This window comes from Scyliorhinus canicula, chromosome 16 (genome assembly GCF_902713615.1).
Source record: "Scyliorhinus canicula chromosome 16, sScyCan1.1, whole genome shotgun sequence".
NCBI lineage: Eukaryota > Metazoa > Chordata > Chondrichthyes > Carcharhiniformes > Scyliorhinidae > Scyliorhinus > Scyliorhinus canicula.
The window spans coordinates 277156-303049 of NC_052161.1; the positions used below are offsets into that span (position 1 = coordinate 277156).

At 49.2% G+C, this 25894-nt stretch overlaps 1 protein-coding gene across 3 annotated transcripts in view; it reads right to left on the reverse strand.

Annotated features, from left to right (window-relative positions):
• The window catches only part of sh3pxd2aa (SH3 and PX domains 2Aa), a 367257-nt gene that overhangs the window by 136732 nt on the left and 204631 nt on the right, over nt 1–25894 (reverse strand). For all 3 annotated transcript variants that reach the window (XM_038822069.1, XM_038822070.1, XM_038822068.1), the window contains exon 7: nt 4792–4923. In XM_038822069.1, coding sequence (XP_038677997.1) covers nt 4792–4923 — 132 coding nt within the window. The remainder of the gene's footprint in view (nt 1–4791; nt 4924–25894) is intronic.

Genomic DNA, 25894 nt, shown 5'->3' on the forward strand with positions numbered 1-25894 from the left:
CTGTTACTGTACAAAGGGCACTGGATTATCCTGTTACTGTACAAAGGGCACTGGATTATCCTGTTACTGTACATAGGGCACTGGATTATAATGTTACTGTACATAGGGCACTGGATTACCCTGTTACTGTACATAGGGCACTGGATTATAATGTTACTGTACATAGGGCACTGGATTATCCTGTTACTGTACAAAGGGCACTGGATTATCCTGTTACTGTACATAGGGCACTGGATTATCCTGTTACTGTACAAAGGGCACTGGATTATCTTGTTACTATACACACAGCACTGGATTATCCTGTTACTGTACAAAGGGCACTGGATTATCCTGTTACTATACTAAGGGCACTGGATTATCCTGTTACTGTACAAAGGGCACTGGATTATCCTGTTACTATACACACAGCACTGGATTACCCTGTTACTATACTAAGGGCACTGGATTACCCTGTTACTATACACACAGCACTGGATTATCCTGTTACTATACTAAGGGCACTGGATTATCCTGTTACTATACTAAGGGCACTGGATTATCCTGTTACTATACACACAGCACTGGATTACCCTGTTACTATACACACAGCACTGGATTATCCTGTTACTATACTAAGGGCACTGGATTATCCTGTTACTATACTAAGGGCACTGGATTATCCTGTTACTATACACACAGCACTGGATTACCCTGTTACTATACACACAGCACTGGATTATCCTGTTACTATACTAAGGGCACTGGATTATCCTGTTACTATACACACAGCACTGGATTACCCTGTTACTATACTAAGGGCACTGGATTATCCTGTTACTATACTAAGGGCACTGGATTATCCTGTTACTATACACACAGCACTGGATTACCCTGTTACTATACACACAGCACTGGATTATCCTGTTACTATACTAAGGGCACTGGATTATCCTGTTACTATACACACAGCACTGGATTACCCTGTTACTATACTAAGGGCACTGGAGTACCCTGTTACTATACTAAGGGCACTGGATTATCCTGTTACTATACACACAGCACTGGATTACCCTGTTACTATACTAAGGGCACTGGATTACCCTATTACTATACTAACAGCACTGGATTATGCTGTTACTATTACACACAGCACTGGATTGTCCTGTTGTCATACTAACAGCACTGGATTACCCTGTTACTATACTAAAGGCACTGGATTATCCTGTTACTATACTAACAGCACTGGATTATGCTGTTACTATTACACACAGCACTGGATTGTCCTGTTGTCATACTAACAGCACTGGATTGTCCTGTTGTCATACTAACAGCACTGGATTACCCTGTTACTATACAAAGGGCACTGGATTGTCCTGTTGTCATACTAACAGCACTGGATTACACTGTTACTATACAAAGGGCACTGGATTACCCTGTTACTATACTAACAGCACTGGATTATGCTGTTACTATACACACAGCATTGGATTGTCCTGTTGTCATACTAACAGCACTGGATTATGCTGTTACTATACACACAGCACTGGATTGTCCTGTTGTCATACTAACAGCACTGGATTATGCTGTTACTATACACAGCACTGGATTGTCCTGTTATCATACTAACAGCACTGGATTACACTGTTACTATACTAAGGGCACTGGATTACCCTGTTACTATACAGAGGGCACTGGGTTGTCTAGTTCCTGTACAGGGTCACCTGATTACGATAAATGCTGCACTGGACTGCCCGGTTACAATACACACTAAACTGGATTGTTGGTTATTGTATGCACTGCATTGGAACACATAGATACTATACACTGCACTGCATCACTTGGTTAATATAGACAGTGCACTGGATTGTCTGGTTACTGTACATACTGCACTGGATCACCTTGTTAATGCACACACTATGTTGAATTGCTCAGTTACTATAGATAATGCACGGGATAAACCTGTTGCCAAACACACTGCACTGCATCGCCGGTTACAGTAAGCACTCCAGAGGAATACCTGGTGACTGTACCAAGGCACTGGATGGCCTGGTTATTATAAACACTGCATTGGACCACCCTGTTAACATGTGCACAGCACTGGACTGCCTAGTTATTATTTGTACTGCACTGCATCATTATGGTTAGCCAGGTAACTGTATACTCTGCACTGGCTTACCCAGTAACTGTACACGTTTTACTGGATTTCCCGGTTACCATACACACGGAACTGGATTCCCTGGTTACAGTACACACTTTACAAGAATGCCTGGTTATTGTACAAACTGCACTGGATTGTCTGATTACTGTACACACTGGACTGGCTGAAGGGCCGAATGGCCTCCTTCTGCACTATAAATTCGATGATTCTATGAACCCTCTGTGATCTCACCTTCTGGATCAATCTTTTATGCGGCACCTTGTCAAATGCCTTCTGGAAGTCTAGATATATCACGTCCACACGTTCCCCATTATACACCTCTCTATACATACTGCACTGGATCACCTGTTACCGTACACACAACTGGATTCTCGGTTACTGAACACATTGCACTGTATTGCCCAGTAACTGTACACGTTGCTCTGGATTTTCCGGTTACTGTACACCTGTTGCCATACACACTAAACTGGATTGCTGGCTACTGTATACACTGCAATGGATCACACTGTTAATGTACACACTGCACTGGGATCACCCAGTTAATGTACACACTGCAATGGATCACTCTGTTAATCTATGTACTGCATTGGGTCACCCTATTAATGTACACACTGCACTGGATCACCCTGTTAATGTACACACTGCTCTGGATCATCCAGTTAATGTACACACTGCATTGGATCACCCAGTTAATGTGCACACTGCACTGATCACCCAGTTAATGTGCACACTGCACTGATCACCCTGTTAATGTACACACTGCACTGGGATCACCCAGTTAATGTACACACTGCACTGGATCACCCTGTTAATGTACACACTGCTCTGCATCACCCTGTTAATGTACACACTGCACTGGATCACCCTGTTAATGTACACACTGCACTGGATCACCCTGTTAATGTACACACTACTCTGCATCACCCTGTTAATGTACACACTGCTCTGCATCACCCTGTTAATGTACACACTGCTCTGCATCACCCTGTTAATGTACACACTGCTCTGCATCACCCTGTTAATGTACACACTGCACTGGATCACCCTGTTACCATATGAAATAAAATGGAAGTCGCTATAGTTCACGAGGACCAAAGGCTGCTCTTCCCTTTGAGAGAGAGCGAGCTGGCTGGCAGTGATTTAACCTGAGGGTCACCACACCTTGGGCGAGGGGCAAGGTTGAGAAGGAGGGGCCTTCATGAATAATCTCAGCTCCGCATCGTGAACCAGCAAACTGAGCCACCCGACACCAGCCATACACATTGCTCTGGATTGCCCAGTTACTGTACATTCTGCACTGGATTGCCCAGTTACTGTACATTCTGCACTGGATTGCCCAGTTACTGTACATTCTGCACTGGATTGCCCAGTTACTGTACATTCTGCACTGGATTGCCCGGTTACTGTACATTCTGCACTGGATTGCCCAGTTACTGTACATTCTGCACTGGATTGCCCAGTTACTGTACATTCTGCACTGGATTGCCCAGTTACTGTACATTCTGCACTGGATTGCCCAGTTACTGTACATTCTGCACTGGATTGCCCAGTTACTGTACATTCTGCACTGGATTGCCCAGTTACTGTACATTCTGCACTGGCTTGCCTAGGTACTCTATGCAATGCGCTGGATAGCCCTGTTGCAGTACACGCTGCATGGATCACGTGGTTACTGTACACACTGTACTGGGTCACACAGTTACTGTAGAAACTGTTGGATTTGGCTAGTTACCCATTGGATTATGGGGAAAAAAATATTGCTGCACTTGGGCAGAGCGTTCCAACTATTAAATCAAAAACCTCTTCAATAAGACTTTTATCAATGGATTCAGAGAGTATTTTGCCACAAGACTTGTAGTGCAGTCTTCATATTAACTCCCAACACAATTCATATAATTATTGCTGAACTCAAGCGCTCAGTATCACTAAAGTGAAATGGAGTACAGGTCATAGCTGGCCTCGCTCTCTGTGCTTTGTGTAAAGGACAAGGGGGAACTGGCAGATACCAGTGTATTATCACCTAAACAGAACCCAATTCTGACAGAGTAACTTCTTTGCACACTGACACAATGCAGCACACGGTGCGTGTGCCAGTCACTATCCAAACACTGCAGGCAATACAGCCACTGGGGCAACAGCCAAGTTCTCTACATATACAAACACTTCAATAAACAGCACAGAAACATCAGGGCCAGCTCATATTGCAGGAATCCAGATTAGCTTTATTGCACAAATATAGAGCCACAATGATACATTGGTGTCAAAATGGAAAAAAAGAAAAAGATGTTAAAAGGAATTTTCAGGAAAAGAATGGATTGATTCCAAACTGTAACCACATGTTTATAGGAGAGGGGCTTGAAGGGGAATAAAATAACCTTCATTTCATCAAAGTGTATTATCAGAGCTGGGCACAGTCTAATGTGCAGCGTATCGGGATATAAGTTGTGTTTACAGCACTTTTACATTCTTAATTAATACAGAACTTTGCAGACATTCCTACAGAGAGAGGCAGATCTTGGCCTGGAGCCCAAAGCAACAGGGAGCTCCTCATACTGAGCCAAAGGCAGACACAGATGGAAGCAATGTACAGTACGAAGACTGGAAGAGAGAGAGAAAGAAGAGGAAGATTTTTAAAACTTATTTCTCTTACTTACCACTCTCACTTTTTTCTATAACATCCACCACTTCTCCTGCCTTTAGGCTGATCTCAGAGTTCTCCTGCTTTTCATAGTTGGCGACCACCACATACTGATCCAAAACCATGGGCTCTGACACAGCCTCCGAACCTGGAGTAGGGAAAAAGCAAGCTGTCAGCCAACTCGCAGCCATGGCTCCCTGCGAGCGACAAACTATCCCACACACGATAGGCCAAATCTTTAGCACCCCTGGACCAATCAGAACTCAAGCTTAGTATACAGCATATTCTTAAAGATCTGGCCATATAGAATCTTCTTTCCAACCCCCCTCTGCTGCACTGGTAACATTTGAATCTTCAGACTCGTATTTAATTCAAGATTCTTGGAACGTTAATCCTCGACAAGATGCTAGCATAAGGCCAAATATATCCACAGCTCTCAATTCCATCTCACACACAATCAGAGAGATTGCCAGCAGCCGTCACAGAGACACAGTTAATAATAATAAACAGCCGGGCCTGTCCCTCTCTGCCAGCAAGAGACCAGAGGCAGTCTGGGGGATGAGAACACCAATAGCAACTGACTGCTCTTAAAGCCTTAAATAGAAACACATGAGTGGGACGGACCAGGGAGGGGGCTGTTTACATAATAGCCAGATACGGAAAAGTTACATTAGCCAGCTTTGTTATCTTACCTCCTTTCGTATATAACTCCCCAAAGTAATTACTAAATAAGCGATGTACATTAATGTGCACTTAGCTTTCACACTTGCAACACAATCTAGTCCACCCTCTCCAAATGCTGACATACTCAGTGAGAACTGCTGTTAACAGGGCTCTCGGCTTTCCTGGGCGTTCCATCGGCCTTTCCTGGAAGTCATTGGGAAATTGTTTATTGTCTCCTGACAATAGCGATTTGTGCCAAGACTCATTCCACTTTAATCATATTTCAGTAATGCCTTTACTGACAGCACCAGTGCACATACCCCAGCCTCAGTATAACGTTACGTTTCTAAACAACAAAAGATCAATCGGGCAGCACGGTAGCACAAGTGGATAGCACTGAGACTTCACAGCGCACGGTCCCAGGTTTGATTCCCCGCTGGGTCACTGTCTATGCGGAGTCTGCACGTTCTCCCTGCGTCTGCGTGGGTTTCCTCCGGGTGCTCCGGTTTCCTCCCACTGTCCAAAGACGTGCAGGTTAGGTGGATTGGCCATGATAAATTGCCCTTAGTGACCAAAAAGGTTAGGAAGGGTAATTGGGTTACGGGGATAGGGCGCAAGTGAGGGATTAAGTGGGTCGGTACAGGCTCAATGGGCCAAATGGCCTCCTTCTGCACTATATGTTCTATGTTCAACCAGACCTGGCCGTCCAGCCAAAGTGCCATAAATCCCAACGCTGCCCATCGTTCTAACACAAAAAGCAGTAAGCGCCTCCCCTCAATCTAACACATCTTAATCCAATAATTTCCGAACTGACCCTGATTCCCCATATGGGACACCTGGAAGAAGTCCTGCATCCCAATATTCTCGGCTGAGTTAAGGTGCTGATGTAAAATAACTTAACTCAGTCCAGCCACGTATCCTGATGGCCAGCTATGGATCCTTACTGGAAGTCAGTCTATAGCTGGGCGGTACACTCTTAGTTACACAATGGGCGAAATTCTCCGCACCCGCGGAAAATCGTAAAACCGTCGTAAAAATCGGGAGCGTTTTACGACGGTCGCGAAGGCTTCATTTCCCGACGGATTCACTTTCATTTCCCGACGGATTCACTTCCTGGAAATGGGCTAGTAGCGCGGCCGCGTCAATTACGTGCGTGATGACGAGGGAACGCGACGACGACACGATCACGCCCACGTGACGCTGCCCGACGCCGTAAAAAGGCGCGGGCGACCACAGAATCTGTCGAGCAGGATGCCGGAGCCGAGGAGAGCTGCTCCTCGCTTTGTAGATGCGCTGCTCGATGCCGTGGAGCAGAGGAGGGGCATCATCCGCCCGCGGAGAGGGCATCGCCAACCTGCCAGCGCGGTACGCCAGGCCTGGCGTGACGGCTGCCGTCAGTGCTGTGGGGCAGACCCCTCGCTCAGCCGAGCAATGTAGGAAGAAGCTACACGACCTCACCAGGTCTGCCAGGGTAAGTGCCATGAGGGTGCCCCCTAGTCACAACCATCCCTCCCCCTTAACTTAAGCACCCCCCCCCGGCACGGGAGGGGGGGGGGTGGGGGAGAGGGATTGGGGCAGAGTTATTTGAGGATGGTTCACAAAGTTGTCACAGACCCAGCGCTCTGGCTCCGAGGAGAGATGCAATCGTCTTATGACAACTTGCCCCCCCCCAAACTGTGCCAGTATCTGAACGGACTGCTGATACCTTCCGTTTTGTAATGATCTACCTATGTTCCCTCCCCCAACAGGCCAAGGCCGCTCACAACGACCGTGAGCGGCACAAGACTGGAGGGGGTTCGCCCAACCTGCACCCCCTCAGCACCTTTGAACAGAGGGCCCTGGACCTTGTTGGGGGGTCTGCCAGCCGCGATATCGCGCTATGCGAGGTTGGCGGAACTGCAGCAAGTGAGACAACCCTCCCTGACAAACACTCACCCCTCCCCCATCCTCTGTCCCTTCACACACCCTGCCCACTGGGACACCTCCCCATCCTCTGTCCCTTCACAAACCCTGCCCACTGGGACACCTCCCCCATCCTCTGTCCCTTCACACACCCTGCCCACTGGGACACCTCCCCCATCCTCTGTCCCTTCACAAACCCTGCCCACTGGGACACCTCCCCCATCCTCTGTCCCTTCACACACCCTGCCCACTGGGACACCTCCCCCATCCTCTGTCCCTTCACACACCCTTCCCACTGGGACACCTCCCCCATCCTCTGTCCCTTCACAAACCCTGCCCACTGGGACACCTCCCCCATCCTCTGTCCCTTCACAAACCCTGCCCACTGGGACACCTCCCCCATCCTCTGTCCCTTCACAAACCCTGCCCACTGGGACACCTCCCCCATCCTCTGACCCTTCACACACCCTGCCCACTGGGACACCTCCCCCATCCTCTGTCCCTTCACACACCCTGCCCACTGGGACACCTCCCCCATCCTCTGTCCCTTCACAAACCCTGCCCACTGGGACACCTCCCCCATCCTCTGTCCGTTCACACGCTGCCCACTGGGACCGTCCAGCGGCCTGCCGAGCAAATCGAAATAACCCGTCTCATTCTCTTCCCTAGGACGTGATGCCGAACGACCAGGGCCGTCTGCCTCCAGACGGACACAGGAATCTGCCGCCACCTCACCCGGGGCCTCACAGCAGAGAGTGCCCGATCAGCGGGCAGCCCCATCCGCCCCAACCCAATCTGCGGACCAGGACGCACAGAGGGTTCGAAGTCCACTACCACCAGAAATGGCCAGGGACAACCCTCCTGTCGCTGAGCAGCCCCACACCCTGGAGGAGGCCCTAAACATTGAGAGCGTCGGGCTTGCGGCACTGCTTTCTCCCACCACATCCATCATCCCAGAGACACACACCCCGGCGGGCCTATTTAGTGATGAGTCTCCTGGGGCACAGTCTGGTTGGCACATCACAGCTGAGCAGGTACAGCAGGTGGAGGTCGGAGCAACAGAGGGCCCGGACTCGCGGAGGCCAGACCAGGCCCAGGATGCAGCTGGCTCCCAGACGTTTTCTGAGTTCCTGGAGTTTATCAACCCACCCGCACAGCCGATGCCTCAGGAAACCCAGGGAAACAATGGCGGGAGGAGGGCTGCCTTCCTGGCTCTGCAGACGCTGTTAGAGGAGTCGAACCGCGTCCAAGAGCAGGGAGTGGTGCCGCTCATGGCAGAGACCCAGTCCGACACCGCACGGGTGGCATCCGCGGTGGAGGCAATGGGTCAGGTTATGCAAGACGTTGGGGTTAATGTGCACGCGTCATCCTCGGCCCTGGACAGGGTTGCCCTCTCACAGGCAGCAATGTGCCAGAGCCAAAACGACATTGCCGGCGCCATGCGGGCCATGGCCGAGTCTCAGCACGCCATGGCACAGTCCCAGCAGTCGATAGCACAGTCCCAGCAGTCGATAGCACAGTCCCAGCAGTCGGTCACGGAGACCATCAACCGCCTGACACATGTGCTGGATGGCGTCGTGCACACACAGGTTGAGGTCGCACAGTCCCTGGTGGGAATGTCTAACTCCCTGGACTCCGTCTCTGCAAACCTTCGGATCCTGGTGGATACCGTTGCAGGCCTCCAGGACTGGCAGCGCCAGGTGTCGGTGGTGCGACGGGGCACCTCCCCGCTCGCACCTCTGTCCCAAAGTGAGGCCCGGGGGCCACCGGGCTCCCCGAGGGAGGAGGAGGTTTCGGGGCCCGTCCCATTAACTCCATCACGGGACGTCCCGGAATTCTCGGCCTCCCCCCGTCCCATCCCTGGTGCATCGGGTGGGCAGCAGGCAGAGCAGGGTGGCACAATGTCACCCGAGACGCCCGCAGAGCAGCCTGGCCCATCAAGGCCGGGTCACCCCAGGAAACGCTTAGCCAAGGAGAAACGAGTCGAGGGGGGCGATTCGCAGCAATCCTCCTCCACTCCTGCTGTATCATCTGGGGAGTCACTTAGACGTAGTGGTAGGGCCCGTAAGGCAACTAAGATAGACACTGAGTAAGTTGGCACGGGTGAAGGGCACAGTTTAGTTGTAGGGGCTAGGGCACCTGTAAATAATTGTTAATATTAAACGCACTGTTCCACCTTACTTGTAATACCATGTGATTGTTCCACAGCCACAGGAATCGTGATGGTGACCGAGTGTCGCTGGGGGTGACGGGTGGTGAAACCTCGGTGCCGGGTGTGCAGTCCCTGCCCCTACCCCCTCCCACAGCTAGCCCACGCGGGCACGTGGTGGAGTGTCAGTGACGAACTCAGCGGCCACCAAGGTGGATGGTTCAGCTATTGCCATGGGTCAGACTCTCTCTAACGATTCTGAGCTCACAGCTCTTCGCAGAGCGGGCTGTCATCATTCCACATGGCACTGATCACACCCGCTGACACACAGCCATCAATGTTGTGCCATTCCGTGTGTACCCAGTGATAAGCGTCATGTCGAAGTGGAGCAGGGTACACTGAGGGGGGGGGGGGGGGGGGGGGGGGGTGGCAGTTGTGTGTTGACCCTCTGCATGACTAGCGATGCAGGTGGTGGTTTGGTGTTCATCGGGGACGTCACATGCGACGCGTGAACCGTGCTGCCACCAAGGCGTTGCGTGCCCGCCGTCCTTGCCGGGTCCGTCGTGCCGCCTCCTGGACATCACCAGCACCTGGGTCGTGTCTGCGTTCTGCGCCCGCCACTCCGCCAGCCTCCTCCTCCTCCTCCTCCCTCGCCTCCTCCTCCTCCTCCTCCTCTGTGCTGGCACCACTGCCACTAGCTTCTCCCTCCGCCTCCTGCAGCAGGTCATCTCCCCTCTGCATCGCGATGTTGTGCAGCGCACAGCAGACCACAACAATGCGAGCGACCCTGTCGGGCTGGTACTGCAGGGCCCCTCCGGAGCGGTCCAGGCACCTGAATCTCATCTTCAGGAGGCCAAGGCAGCGCTCCACCACACCCCTGGTTGCTGCATGGGCCTCGTTGTATCGTGTTTCCGCATTGGTCTGAGGCCTCCGTATAGGCGTCATCAGCCAAGACCTCAGCGGATAACCCCTGTCGCCTAGCAACCAGCCCCTCAGCCGGGGGGGACGTCCCTCAAACATCGCAGGGATGAACGACTGCGCCAGTATGTAGGAGTCATGCACACTCCCTGGGAACCTTGCACAGACGTTCATGAACCTCATGTGGGGGTCGCATACCACCTGGACATTAATGGAGTATGTCCCCCTTCTGTTTGTGATCACTTCCTTGTCCACAGCAGGCGGGCGCATGGGGACGTGAACACAGTCGATTGACCCCTGAACCCTCGGTATCCCGGCCACACTGGCAAATCCACGGGCTCGTGAGTCTTGATTTGCTTGGTCCTCGGGAAAGGTGATGTAGCGATCGGCGATGGCATAGAGGGCGTCGGTCACATCCCGGATGCACCTGTGCACCGATGACTGGGAGATCCCGGAGACGTCCCCGCTCGGAGACTGGAAGGAGCCGGTAGCATAGAAGTTCAGAGCGACCGTCACCTTGATGGCAACCGGGATCGCGTGTCCTCCCCCCGTTCCACGTGGGGCGAGGTGCGACAGGAGTTGGCAGATATGTATCACCGTCTGCCTACTCAGCCGGAGTCTTCTCCTGCAGGTGATGTCCGGCATTGTTAGGAAAGAGACCCGGACACGGTACACCCTTGGCCTTGGTCGTCGCCTCTGGCGCCGTGGCTGCACCCTCACTCTCTCCTCTTCCTCTTCCTCCTCCTCCTCACCATGCTGCTCGACGACTGGCAACTCCTCGGCCCTTCCCTCTGCTGCTGCAGCTGGCCCTGCAGCCACTGCGGGTTGTGGGTGTGGATGCTGCTGCATCTCCAAATGCAGTACAGCGGCCCCAACCACTGCGCAGAACATAGCCGTTCTGTTCTCAGACATCGTGCTAACCTACAGAAGGGTGGTAGGAGGCAGAGAAACGGGACATGTTAGACGGAGGTTAGTCGACACCTCGGCAGCCGCCTGCCACGGGATACCAGTGTGTCCCGGTGGCCTGGTCGCGCTGCTGACACGCGGTCAGCCTAACCCCTGGTCACTTTCTGCATCCAACGGCCAGTAAACTATGGCCTCCTCACGGGTGCGTCAGTGGCCTGTGTCCGGAAGCCAAAGGGGAACCAGCGGCCGTGTCCTTGTGACCGGCACGCCATGGCATGCTGGCAGACATTTTGTTACGGGGTTGGACGGCTCACTCTCTACCTAACCCCCCCCCTCCGTCGCCCCCAACTGCCCCCTCCGTCGCCCCCCACTGCCTCCCCCGTCTCCCCCACTGCCTCCCCCGTCGCCCCCACTGCCCCCTCCGTCTCCCCCACTGCCTCCCCCGTCGCCCCCACTGCCTCCCCCGTCGCCCCCACTGCCCCCCCCGTCTCCCCCACTGCCTCCCCCGTCGCCCCCACTGCCCCCCCCGTCTCCCCCACTGCCTCCCCCATCGCCCCCCACTGCCTCCCCCGTCTCCCCCACTGCCTCCCCCGTCACCCCCACTGCCTCCCCCGTCGCCCCCCACTGCCTCCCCCGTCTCCCCCACTGCCTCCCCCGTCGCCCCCACTGCCCCCTCCGTCTCCCCCACTGCCTCCCCCGTCTCCCCCACTGCCTCCCCCGTCGCCCCCACTGCCTCCCCCGTCGCCCCCACTGCCCCTCCGTCTCCCCCACTGCCTCCCCGTCTCCCCCACTGCCTCCCCCGTCGCCCCCACTGCCCCCTCCGTCTCCCCCACTGCTTCCCCCGTCTCCCCCACTGCCTCCCCCGTCTCCCCCACTGCCTCCCCCGTCGCCCCCACTGCCTCCCCCCGTCTCCCCCACTGCCTCCCCCGTCTCCCCCACTGCCTCCCCCGTCTCCCCCACTGCCTCCCCGTCTCCCCCACTGCCTCCCCCGTCGCCCCCACTGCCCCCTCCGTCTCCCCCACTGCCCCCTCCGTCTCCCCCACTGCCCCCTCCGTCTCCCCCACTGCCCCCTCCGTCTCCCCCACTGCCCCCTCCGTCTCCCCCACTGCCCCCTCCGTCTCCCCCACTGCCTCCCCCGTCTCCCCCACTGCCCCCTCCGTCTCCCCCACTGCCCCCTCCGTCTCCCCCACTGCCCCCTCCGTCTCCCCCACTGCCTCCCCCGTCGCCCCCACTCCCCCCGCTCTGGACCCCCTCCCGTTCTCAGGGATGCCTTCCCCGTTGTGGCCAGACTCGAGCGGGTGAGCGGTGCGCTGAGCGGTGCGCAGAGTGGTGCCCTGACCTCCTCCAAGCTGTCGTCAGCCAGGCCGACTGGTTGACGAATTTAAAAAGCAGGTGTGTTTCACGACGTGCAAACGGGGCGCCATGACGTCGGGACTTCGGCCCATCCGGGCCGGTGAATAGCGGGGGGGGGGCTCTCAGTGGCGATTCTGGTCGTGTCAGGGGCGGGAAGGAGGCGTTTGTCGGGAATGGCGACTCCGACATTTTGCGGGGTTCGGAGAATAGCGGGAGGGCGTCGGAACAGCGTCGCCGTAAAAATTTCCGACGCCCGCTATTCTCCGACCCGTCATGAGTCCGGAGAATCGCGCCCAATGTTTTGTTGAGTAGCATGTTTTAGGGTGAGGGCAGAAGAAAGGAAGGGTTCCGATGAGCGAAACCCAGAGATGTACAGAACCATCCTACAGAGTGAGACAAGCTCATTGGCAGGAAGCAGTAACCTACAAAGTAGCAAGGAATATATTTTCATAGATTATCATAGAATTTACAGTGCAGAAGGAGGCCATTCGGCCCATCGAGTCTGCACCGGCTCTTGGCAAGAGCACCCTACCCAAGGTCAACACCCCCACCCTATCCCCATAACCCAGTCACCCCACACAACACTAAGGGCAATTTTGGACACTGAGGGCAATTTATCATGGCCAATCCACCTAACCTGCACATCTTTGGACTATGGGAGGAAACCGGAGCACCCGGAGGAAACCCACGCACACACAGGGAGGATGTGCAGACTCCGCACAGACAGTGACCCAAGCCGGAATCGAACCTGGGACCCTGGTGCTGTGAGCAATTGTGCTATCCACAATGCTAATGTGCTGCCCTTTTCTGGGTGTTTTTTGAAAGTTCAGTAGGAAGTCTTACAACACCAGGTTAAAGCCCAACGTGTTTGTTTCAAATATGAGCTTTCGGAACACTGCTCCTTCCTCAGGTGAATGGAGAGGTATGTTCCAGAAACATTTATATAGACAAAGTCAGAGATGCCAGACAATGCTTGGAATGCGAGCATTTGCAGGTAATCAAATCATTACAGATCCAGAGATAGGGGTAACCCCAGGTTAAAGAGGTGTGAATTGTCTCAAGCCAGGACAGTTAGAACATAGAACATAGAACATAGATCGATACAGCGCAGTACAGGCCCTTCGGCCCTCGATGTTGCACCGACATGGAAAAAAAAAACTAAAGGCCATCTAACCTACACTATGCCCTTATCATCCATATGCTTATCCAATAAATTTTTAAATGCCCTCAATGTTGGCGAGTTCACTACTGTTGCAGGTAGGGCATTCCACGGCCTCACCACTCTTTGCGTAAAAAACCCACCTCTGACCTCTATTACCCCTCAATTTAAGGCTATGTCCCCTCGTGCTAGCCACCTCCATTCGCGGGAGAAGGCTCTCGCTGTCCACCCTATCTAACCCTCTGATCATTTTGTATGCCTCTATTAAGTCACCTCTTAACCTTCTTCTCTCTAACGAAAACAACCTCAAGTCCATCAGCCTTTCCTCATAAGATTTTCCCTCCATACCAGGCAACATCCTGGTAAATCTCCTCTGCACCCGTTCCAAAGCTTCCACGTCCTTCCTATAATGAGGCGACCAGAACTGTACGCAATACTCCAAATGCGGCCGTACTAGAGTTTTGTACAACTGCAACATGACCTCATGGCTCCGGAACTCAATCCCTCTACCAATAAAGGCCAACACACCATAGGCCTTCTTCACAACCCTATCAACCTGCGTGGCAACTTTCAGGGATCTATGTACATGGACACCGAGATCCCTCTGCTCATCCACACTACCAAGAATTTTACCATTAGCCAAATATTCCGCATTCCTGTTATTCTTTCCAAAGTGAATCACCTCACACTTCTCCACATTAAACTCCATTTGCCACCTCTCAGCCCAGCTCTGCAGCTTATCTATGTCCCTCTGTAACCTGCAACATCCTTCCGCACTGTCTACAACTCCACCGACTTTAGTGTCGTCTGCAAATTTACTCACCCATCCTTCTGCGCCCTCCTCTAGGTCATTTATAAAAATGACAAACAGCAACGGCCCCAGAACAGATCCTTGTGGTACGCCACTTGTAACTGAACTCCATTCTGAACATTTCCCATCAACTACCACTCTCTGTCTTCTTTCAACTAGCCAATTTCTGATCCACATCTCTAAATCACCCTCAATCCCCAGCCTCCGTATTTTCTGCAATAGCCGACCGTGGGGAACCTTGTTGGTAGGATTTTGCAAGTCCAGGCCAGTTGGTGGGGGATGAATGTAATGCGACATGAATCCAAGATCCCTGTTGAGGCCGTACTCATGTGTGCGGAACTTGGCTATAAGTATTTGCTCGGCAATTCTGCGTTGTCGCGTGTCCTGAAGACCGCCTTGGAGAACGCTTACCCGGAGATCAGAGGCTGAATGCCCTTGACTGCTGAAGTGTTCCCCGACTGGAAGGGAACATTCCTGCCTGGCGATTGTCGCGCGATGCCCGTTCGTTCGTTGTCGCAGTGTCTGCATGGTCTCGCCAATGTACTACGCTTCGGGACATCCTTTCCTGCAGCGTATGAGGTAGACTACATTGGTCGAGTCGCACGAGTATGTGCCGCGTACCCGGTGGGTGGTGTTTCCACGTGTAATGGTGGTATCCATGTCGATGATCTGGCATGTCTTGCAAAGATTGCCCTGGCAGGGTTGTGTTGTGTCGCTGTTTTGAAGGCTGGGTAATTTGCTGCAAACAATAGTTTGTTTGAGGTTGCGTGGTTGTTTGAAGGCAAGTAGTGGGGGTGTGGGTATGACCTTGGCAAGATGTTCATCTTCATTGATGATGTGTTGAAGGCTGCGAAGAAGATGTCGTAGTTTCTCCGCCCCAGGAAAGTACTGGACGACGAAGGGTACTCTGTTGGTTGTGTCCCGTGTTTGTCTTCTGAGGAGGTCGGTGCGGTTTTTTACTATGGCGCGTTGGAACTGTCGATCCATGAGTCGAGCGCCATATCCCGTTCGTACGAGGACATCTTTCAGCATCTGTAGGTGTCTGTTACGCTCCTCCTCGTCAAAGCAGATCCTGTGTATACGGAGGGCCTGTCCATAGGGGATGGCTTCTTTAATGTGTTTTGGGTGAAAGCTGGAGAAGTGGAGCATCGTGAGGTTATCTGTGGGCTTGCGGTAAAGCGAAGTGCTGAAGTGACCGTCCTTGATGGAGATGAGTGTGTCCAAGAATGCAACAGAATTTGGAGGATAGTCCATGGTGAGTCTGATGGTGGGATGGAATTTATTGATCTCACCGTGTAGTCGTTTCAGTGATTCTTCGCTGTGGGTCCAAAGGAAAAAAATATCATCGATGTATCTGGTGTATAACGTTGGTTGAAGGTCCTGTGCGGTGAGGAAGTCTTGTCTGCTTACTTGTTCAGAGACATTGTTTGCTTGGCAGGCGTGGCCAGTGGCTTCCAGATAAACAGGTTTTGAGGAGGGCTGGTGGCAGGCTCCTTGGTCAGCCTGGGGTCCTGCTGTCAGATGTTTGCAGGTTGGACTTCAATCAGCACAATTCCGTTTCCATGTTTTCACAGATTTCAAAATGGTCACTCAAGCCTTGTGACTTCCTTCTTCCAAAATGATTTCATGAAGAGATGTTTACCTGGGGTCTGGATCTGGCTTTCCAGTGATTAGCCTCTGAAAGCACCGTTATCCATGCTGATGGCTGTGTTCTAGGTAGCTATGGTCTTGGTAGGCCGTCAGATTCTACTCGAGGGATAAGCTGATAAAGCTGCAAATCACATCCATTTTCATTCAGTAGCTCCTTCATAAAATGGATCTTAATGTGGCGACTAGGGGATTTTCACAGTAACTTCATTGCAGTGTTAATCTAAACCTATTTGTGATACTAATGATTCTTATTATTATTATTAGTCCAAGGTGTGAGGTTTTTTTTTATTTGTTCATGGTACATGGGCATCGCAGGATGGGACAGCATTTATTGCCCATCCCTAATTTCCCTTGAGGGGGCAGTTAACGGTCAGCCACCTTGCTGTGGGTCTGGAGTCACATGTAGGACAGACCAGGTAAAGACAGCAGATCTCCTTCCCTAAAAGGCATTAGTGACCCAGACGGGGTTTTATTACAATCAACAATAGTTTCATGGTCTTTATTAGACTTTTAATTCCACCATTTGTCATTGTAGGATTCGAACCTGGGTCTCCAGAGCATCACTCTGGGTCTCCGGATTACTAGTCCAGTGACAATATCATGATGCACCACCTCCCCTCCATAAGCAAAGTTAATTTTAAATAAACAAAAAATAAGAAAATTTGAGTTACGTACTTTATAAATTCTTTCATGTCTTAGGGACATGTCAAAGAGCATAACGCCATTAGAAGCATTGCATAAAAGGCTCAGTGGGCTGATTTATGGGATGAAGTGTTGTCTTATGAGAGAAGGTTAGAGAGGTTGGGCCTGTTTCCATTGGAGTTTAGAAGGAGAGATGATCTTATTGAAACGTATAAAATCCTGAGGGAAGTTGACAGGATGGATGCTGAAAGGATGCTTTACCTTTGGGAAAACTAGAACTGGGGGACACAGTTTTAAAATAACCGATCTCCCATTTATGACGGAGATAAGGATAATTTTACTCTCTGAGGGTAGTTAGCCTGTGGAGATTGCTTCCTCAGCGAGCAGTGGAGGCTGGGTCATTGAAAATGTTTAAGGTTGAGTTGGACAGATTCTTGACTGACAAGGGACTCAAACCCAATTGCTCACTTCTGCTCCTAATTCATATGCTCGTATGTAAAGGTCAATTAGGTGCTTTTGAAGTGCGATCTCTGTTGCAACAGAAGAAACACTGCAGCCTTTTTATTCACCAAACTCCCACAACAGTAGTTAGATAAATGACCAAACCATCTGTTTCAGGCAACATCTGTGAAGAGAGAAACAGCTGATGCTTCACATTGATTACCTTTCATCGGAACTGGGAAAAGTGAAAGGGGGGGGGGGGGGGCAGGAAAATGAACAAAAGAGAAAGTCTGTGATATGGTGGAGGGCAGGAGAGATTCAATGAGAAAAGAGTTGTTGGTGCAAGGCCAAAGGGAAAGGTAATGAGACGAGTACCATGATGAGGAACAGCTGCTGATCGAAGGGACAGACAAAAGAAAAACGAGACTAAAACCAAAATTGGCAGAGAAAAAGGAAAAATAATGGGCAGAGATTACAATCTGAAATTTGAGGATTTTTAAACCACGTATGGCAACAAGGTTGAAGGCATGCAGCTTGCTATTAAAGGTCTATGTTACCGCTGACTAAAAAGTGGACTAATTGTTCACATCAAAACTGTGGAGATAATGAACATCATATTTGCCTTTGGTGCTAAAATATTGGAGGTCCTGCTGTGGAAGACGCACCAAAGAAGTTTGGCAGTGTATGTGAATGTCAGCCACACTCCATGTAGCCTGAGCAGCAATGTCACTGACCAAGTGGATGGAGTCATCCCACTCTCTCGTATTTGTCTGCTAATGAGGAAAAGATTTCTTGTCACCGGAAGAAGGTGAAAAGGTAAAAGTTAGTGTGTTTTTCACTTTTGCACACATTGTTTATTGAACACAACGAACAGGTTAAAGTCCAACAGGTTTGCTTTGAATCACTAGCTTTCGTAGCACTGCTCCTTCCTCAGGTGAATGAAGAGGTGGTTTCCAGAAACATATATATATAAACAAAGTCAAAGATGCAATACGATACTTTGAATGCGAGTCTTTGCAGATAATTAAGTCTACAGGTCCAGACGGAGCAACTGGAGAGAGAGATAATCACAGGTTAAAGAGGTATGAATTGCCTCATGCCAGGACAGTTGATAGGATTTCGTGAGCCTAGGCCAGATAGTGGGGGATGAATGTAATGCGACATGAATCCAAGGTCCCGGTTGAGGCCGTACTCATGTGTGCAGAACCTGGCTATAAGTTTCTGCTCGGCGATTCTGCGTTGTCGCGTGTCCTGAAGGCCACCTTGGAAAACGCTTACCCGAAGATCAGAGGCTGACGCCCTTGGCTGCTGAAGTGTTCCCCGACTGGAGGGGAACATTCCTGCCTGGCGATTGTCGCGCAACGTCCTGGCTTGAGACAATTCACACCTCTTTAACCTGTGATTATCCCTCTCTCCAGTTGCTTCGTCTGGACCTGTAGACTTAATTATCTGCAAAGACTCACATTCAAAGTATCGTATTGCATCTTTGACTTTGTCTAGATATATGCTTCTGGAACCCACCTCTTCATTCACCTGAGGAAGGAGCAGGGCTCCGAAAGCTAATGACTCGAAACAAACCTGTTGGACTTTAACCTGGTGTTGTAAGACTTCTTACTGTGCTCACCCCAGTCCAATGCCGCCATCTGCGCATCACAACAAATAGGAGCAGGGGTAGGCCAAATGTCCCCCAATGGTCTGCCATTCAGTAAGATCAAGGCCAATCTTCAAATTCACTTTCCTTCCTATCCTGAGATCTCATTGGTTCTCTTACCAGGGCTCCAGGATGCTGCCTTTGTGAGAATGGATGATTTTGGGGATTGTTGTGTGATTCCGTAAAGAAGATTATGTGTGTGTATCTGTGTGTGTGTGTGTATCTGTGTGTGTGTGTGTATCTAGAAGTAGGTTGCCTAGGAGTTTGAGATACAAAAGCATAGAGTTAGGAGTGTGCACTTGCAATGAGATATTATAATGAGATATTATGGTGGGTGAGGTACAAGCAAATAGATTGGATCTAATAATTATATTTTTAGATAAATTGAGATGAGAGTTTGTTTGACTTTCAAAGGGAAGTAGGAGGTAACAATAAACATCTTGCAAGTTACAGTAGTTCCTGGGTAAACAGAAGAGGGTATATTACATTTTATTGACCCAAAGCCAGAGACAAAATAGATACATGAATAATTTGGAAGAATGTGAGTTTCAAGGAGGTGCGAGAACATTGGAAGCTGAAAGGAAAGGGGGGAAAGGGTATTTTAGAGTTACAATGGAAATCCTAGTTTTGGTTGTGTGGGGTAGATCTCCTGAAAACAGCTCTGGGCTATGAGTAAGTGAAGTCTGAAGAATCAATCATAGTGTCAAGCCAGAAAGTAAGGCTGCAAAAAACAGTCTTGTTTCTGGAGCTTTCTTGGATTTCCACAGCAGAGTGGAAGCGGAATCATGCCTATCGAAGTGACAGCAGCTTTGCCTTTGGTAATATTACTGGATTTCTATAGTTGAAAATCTCTAAGGGAGTAAGTAAAAACAAAATACTACAAATCTGAAATTAAATCAGTAAATGCAATAAATGCAGGAGGTCAGATCCAGCATTTTCTGTTTTTATAGCTATTAAGGGAGTCTTTTGGGGAAATGCTTTGTAAGACTAATTTTAACTGTAATATAACTATAATATTGTGTGTTTATGTTTTCTTTTCTTAACAAATCTTTTACTTTTAATTTTAAAATCCCCAAAGTGTTTCTGAACTTCTTGCTGCTGAAATTGATACTTTTCTTCTCTCTTTCAGAATACCAAAAAAAGGGTCTGGCCCATAAACCATGTTTCCCCCTGGGATCTGCTTAACTCAACGATTAACATCTTCTGTGGTCACAACTACTCCCTGGCTCTAGGATGTCACAGATAGGCTGCAGGGCATCCATGTGCGGGAGGGTAAACAGTCAGATGTCATCCCCCACATTGGTCCCAACAACATAGGCAGGAGCTGAGGTGCTGAAAGCATATTTTCGGGAAATACAGGACCTCAAGGGGAGTAATCTCAGGATCGTTCCCAGTGCCAAGTACTAGCGAGTCTACAAATAGGAGTGAAGCAATTGGAGAATTGGTGTAGGTGGAAGGGCATCATATTTGTGAGGCACTGGGACCACTTCTAGGGCAAGCTGGATGGGTTACACTTTAACAGGATCAGGACTAAAATCCTGGTCGGGCGTTTGATAGTACTGTTGTGGAGGGTTTCAATTAGCTTGTCACTGAGATGGGAACCTAAGTGGTAGCTTAAATTGGAAGGAAACAAAGCTGGACCAGGAGGTAGAAAAGTAGCAGGTGAAATTAGAAGGCAGACGAAACGAAAGCAAGCATCAATTAAACTCAGAAGGTGGAATAATGTAAAAAAGACAAAGTTAAAACTCTACTTGAATGCACGCAACATTTGCAACAGAGTAGATAATTTACAAGGCACAAATAAAAGCAAGTGGGTAGGATCTAATTACCATTATGGAAACATGGTTGCAGGGTGACCAAGACTGGAAACTGAATATTCAAGGATATCCAAAATTTAGGAAGAACCGGGAAAAGGAAGAGGAGGTGGTGTTGAGTTGATTATAAGGGATGGGATTTGTACATTAGTACGGGAGGATCTCAGATCAGAGCAAAATATGGAAAATGTGGAGTTTAGAAGCAGCAAACATTTGTAGGCAGAAATGGTACAGTGATGCATGGTATTAATCATGAGAATAGAGAAACATGTCATATGGGTAATAGATTAATAATGGGTGACTTCAAGCTGCATATAGATTGGGTAAGCAGTAATGTTGTGGACGAATTTCTGGAGTGTGTTAGGAATGGTTTTCTAGAGCAGTGTGTTGAAGAACTGACCAGATTATTTTAGATCTAATATTATGTAATGAAAAAGGGCTAATTAAAAATCCTGTTGTAAAATAACCTGTGGGGCTGAGAGACCATAACATGATAGAATTTTACAGTGTGATCGGAAGTGAGGAAGTTCAATCTGAAGCCGTGATGTTAAATTTGAATAAAGGAAATTATGAAGATACGAGGGGCAAATTGGCTGAATGGATTAGGAAAAGACATTAAAACGTATGACTGTACATAGGTAACGTACCAGTCTCCCCGAACAGGCGCCGGAATGTGGCGACTAGGGGCTTTTCACAGTAACTTCATTGAAGCCTACTCGTGACAATAAGCGATTTTCATAATGGATAGTCTTTTAAAAATTATTACTTGGTTTAAGCAACTTTACATTTCTTAAAGGCACAAAAACCCAAAACGTCATCAACCGTGGCTAACAAAGGAAGTTAAGGATTGAACAGGATTTAAAGAAACCTCCACGACAGCATTAGCAAACTCCCTGCGAGGATATTAGTCCTGATCCTGTTAAAGTGTCCAGCTTGTGCAGGTTCCATCTGCTCTAGAAACAGTCCCATCTGGCCTATAAAGCTGCCAGAAATAAAGGTAAACATTAGGATTGGGAGGATTTTAAAATACAGAAAAGGAGCCCAAGAAACTGATAAAGAAAGAGAGAATAGAATATGAATGTAAACCATTTAAACCAACAAACATGAAATCAGACTGCTTCTATAGTTATGCAAAAAGGAAACTTTTGGCCAAGTTAATGTGGGTGCATTACAGGCAAATTCAGGAGAGGTTATAATGGGGCATAGAGAAATGGCAAAGAAATTAATGGGACTGAAGGTTGATATGTCCCTGCGACCTAATGTTCGATATCCGAGAGTGTTTTTAAAATAGAATCCGTACAGTGCAGAAGGAGGCTATTCGGCTCATTGAGTCTGCACCGACCCTCTGAAAAAGCATCCTACCTAGGCCTAGTCCCCCATCCTATTCCTGCGCACTGATCATGGCCAATCCACCTAACCTTCACATCTTTGTGGGAGGAAACCGGAGCATCCAGAGGAAACTCAGGCAAACATTGGGAGATGGTGTAAACTCTAGACAGACAGTCACCCAAGGCCAAAATCGAACTCAGGTCCCTGGCGCTGTGAGGTAGCAGTGCTAACCACTGTGCACCATGCCATGGAAAGGGAGGTGAGCATAGGTGATCGTCTCACAAAATTCTATCATAAGAAGTTTTACAACACCAGGTAAAAGTCCAACAGGTTTGTTTCGAATCAATAGCTTTCGGAGCACTGCTCCTTCCTCAGGTGAATGATAATCACACCTCTTTAACCTTTAACCTGCAGAATTAATTACCTGCAAAGACTCACATTCAAAATGTCGTATTGCATCTTTGACTTTATCTGTATATATGTTTCTGGAACCCACCTCTTCATTCACCTGAGGAAGGAGCAGGGCTCCAAAAGCTAGTGATTCGAAACAGACCTGTTGGACTTTAACCTGGTGTTGTAAGACTTCTTACTGTGCTCACCCCAGTCCAACACCGGCATCTCCACATCAAAATTCTATAGATTCTGGAACAGTTCCTGCAAATTGGAAGAAGGCAAGTGTCATCGTGGGCAGCACGGTAACACAGTGGTTAACCAGTTGCTTCACAGCTCCAGCGTCCCAGTTTTGATTCCTGGCTTGGGTCACTGTCTGTGCGGAATCTGCACGTTCCCCCTGTGTCTGAGTGGGTCTCCTCCAGTTGCTTCGGTTTCCTCCCAAAGTCCAAAGATGTGCAGGTTAGGTGGATTGGCCATGATCAATTGCTCTTAGCGTCCAAAAAAAAGATCAGGTGGGGTTACTGGGATAGGGTGGAGGTGTAGGCTTAAGTTGGGTGCTCTTTCCAAGAGCCTGTGCAGACTCGATGGGCCGAATGGCCTCCCTCTGCACTGTAAATTCCGTGAACCCACTGTTTAAGAAGGGACGGAGAGAGAAAACAGGAACTACAGGCTTATTGTTAGCCTTTAATCAGTACTTGGGTAAATGCTGGAATCCCTTATAAAGGATGTGATAAATGGACACTTGGACAATAATGATCTGATTGGGCATAGTCAACATGGATTTATGAATGAGAAATCAAACCTATTGGGAGTTTTTTCTTTGAGTATGTTGCTAACAGAATTGATAAAGGTGCCAGTGGATGTACTATACTTGGATTTTCAGAAGGCTTAATGAAGACAGAAGTCATAGAGTCATAGCTGTTTAAAGTATGGACACAGGCCCTTCAGCCCAGCTTGTCCATGCCGTTTGGAGGTTAGTTTGCAAAATTAAAGTACATGCAATAAGAGGTAATATACTTGCATGGATTAAGGATTGGCTAAATTGGCAGAAAGCATAGACTAGGAATAAACAAGTTGTTCTTGCTTTGTAAGTTATGGCTGTTGGGGTACCATTTCTCTATGCCCTAACTGTTGATAATATGTATCAATAATTTTGATGTGGGGACTAAATGTAATATTTCCAAGTCTGTGGAAGGCACAAAGTTAGATATGTGTCATGAGGAAGTTGTAAAGTGAATTCAAGAGGATTTGGACAGACTTACTGAGTGGGCAAGAAAATGGCAGATGAATGTAATGCGGAAAAAGGGTGGATTATCCACTTTGATAGGAGGAACATACATGCAGAGTGTTTCTTCAATAGAAAGAGGGTGGAAAGTTTGGATGTACAAAGGAACTTGGGTGTCTGTTATAACCGCCTTGGGGGGCCATGGACTGAGCTCCATTCGATTTGCCCCTTACGCAGCTGAGTATGATCTCCCCTGGTAACGGGGGGTGGGGTTTCCCCTTAGCAAGGTAAATCCACACAGTATAAAAACCCTGACCTGGGGGCAGGTAAGGGGGAATGGCTCTTCGGGGAGAAGATCGTCTTTCGTAGTTTTGTGTACACTGTAATAAACCTATCATTAATTCCAACACGACCGCGCATTTCTGTCATCTCTCACGTTCGAGTCATAGAGTCCTAGATGTTTACAGCATGGAAACAGGCCCTTCGGCCCAGCTTGTCCATGCCGCCCAGTTTCTATCACTAAGCCAGTCCCACTTGCCTGCATTTGGCCCCTATCCCTCTATACCCACCCTGCCCATGTAACTGTCTAACTGCTTTTTAAAGGAAAAAATTGAACCCGCCTCTACCACTGCCTCTGGCAGCCCGTTCCAGATACTCACCACCCTCTGTGTGAAGAAATTTCCCCTCAGGTCTCTTTAGTATTTCTCTCCTCTCACCTTAAACCTATGTCCTCTAGTTCTAGACTCATCTACCTTTGGGAAAAGATGTTGACTATCTACCTTATCTACGCTCCTCATTATTTTATAGACCTCTATAAGATCACCCCTAAGCCTCCTACGCGCCAGGGAAAAAAGTCCCAGCCTATCCAGCCTCTCCTTATAACCCAAACCATCAAGTCCTGGTAGTATTCTCGGAAATCATTTCTGCACTCTTTCTAGTTTAACAATATCCTTCCTATAATAGGGTGCCCAGAACTGAACACAGTATTCCATATGTGGTGTTACCAATGTCTTGTACAACTTCAACAAGACGTCCCAACTCCTGTATTCAATATTCTGACCAATAAAACCGAGCATGCTGAATGCCTTCTTCACTAACCTGTCCACCTGCGACTCCACCTTCAAGGAGCTATGAACCTGTACCCCTCAATCTCTTTGTTCTCTTAGTCTCCCCAACACCCTAACATTAACTGAGTAGGTCCTGCCCCGATTTGATCTACCAAAATGCATCACCTCACATTTATCCAAATTAAACTCCATCTGCCATTCATCGGCCTACTGGCCCAATTGGTCAAGGTCCTGTTGCAATCCTAGATAACCTTCTTCACTGTCCACTATGCCACCGATCTTGATGTCCTCTGCAAACTTACTAACCATGCCTCCTACATTCTCATCCAAATCATTAATAAATATCACAAATAACAGTGGACCCAGCACCGATCCCTGAGGTACACCGCTGGTCACAGGCCTCCAGTTTAGAAAACAACTCTTCACAACCACCCTTTGGCTTCAGTCGCCAAGCCAATTTTGTATCCAATTGGCTACCTCGCCCTGGATTCCGTGAGATTTAACCTTTTGCAACAACCTACCATGCGGTACCTTGTCAAAGTCCATGTAGACAGCGTCGCCTACACTGCCCTCATCTACCTCCTTGGTTACCCCTTCAAAAAACTCAATCAAATTGGAGAGACATGACTTTCCCCTTACCGTGCTGACTTTTCCTAATTAGCCCTTCCCTGTCTAAATGCCTGTAGATCCTGTCCCTCAGAATACCTTCTAACAATTTACCTACTACAGAAGTAAGGCTAACCAGTCTGTAGTTCCCGGCCTTATCCCAACAGCCCTTTTTAAACAAGGGCACAACATTTGCTACCCTCCAATCTTCAGGCACCTCTCCTGTGGCTGTCGATGATTCAAATATCTCAGCCAGGGGCCGGCAATCCCCCCCCCCCCCCCCCCCCCCCCCCCCACCAGCCTCCCACACCGTCCTGGGATACATTTCATCAGGTCCCGGGGATTTATCTATCTTGATTCGCTTTAATACCTCCAGCACCTCCTTCTCTGTAATATGTACACTCCTCAAGACATCACTTTTTATTTCCCCAATTTCCCTA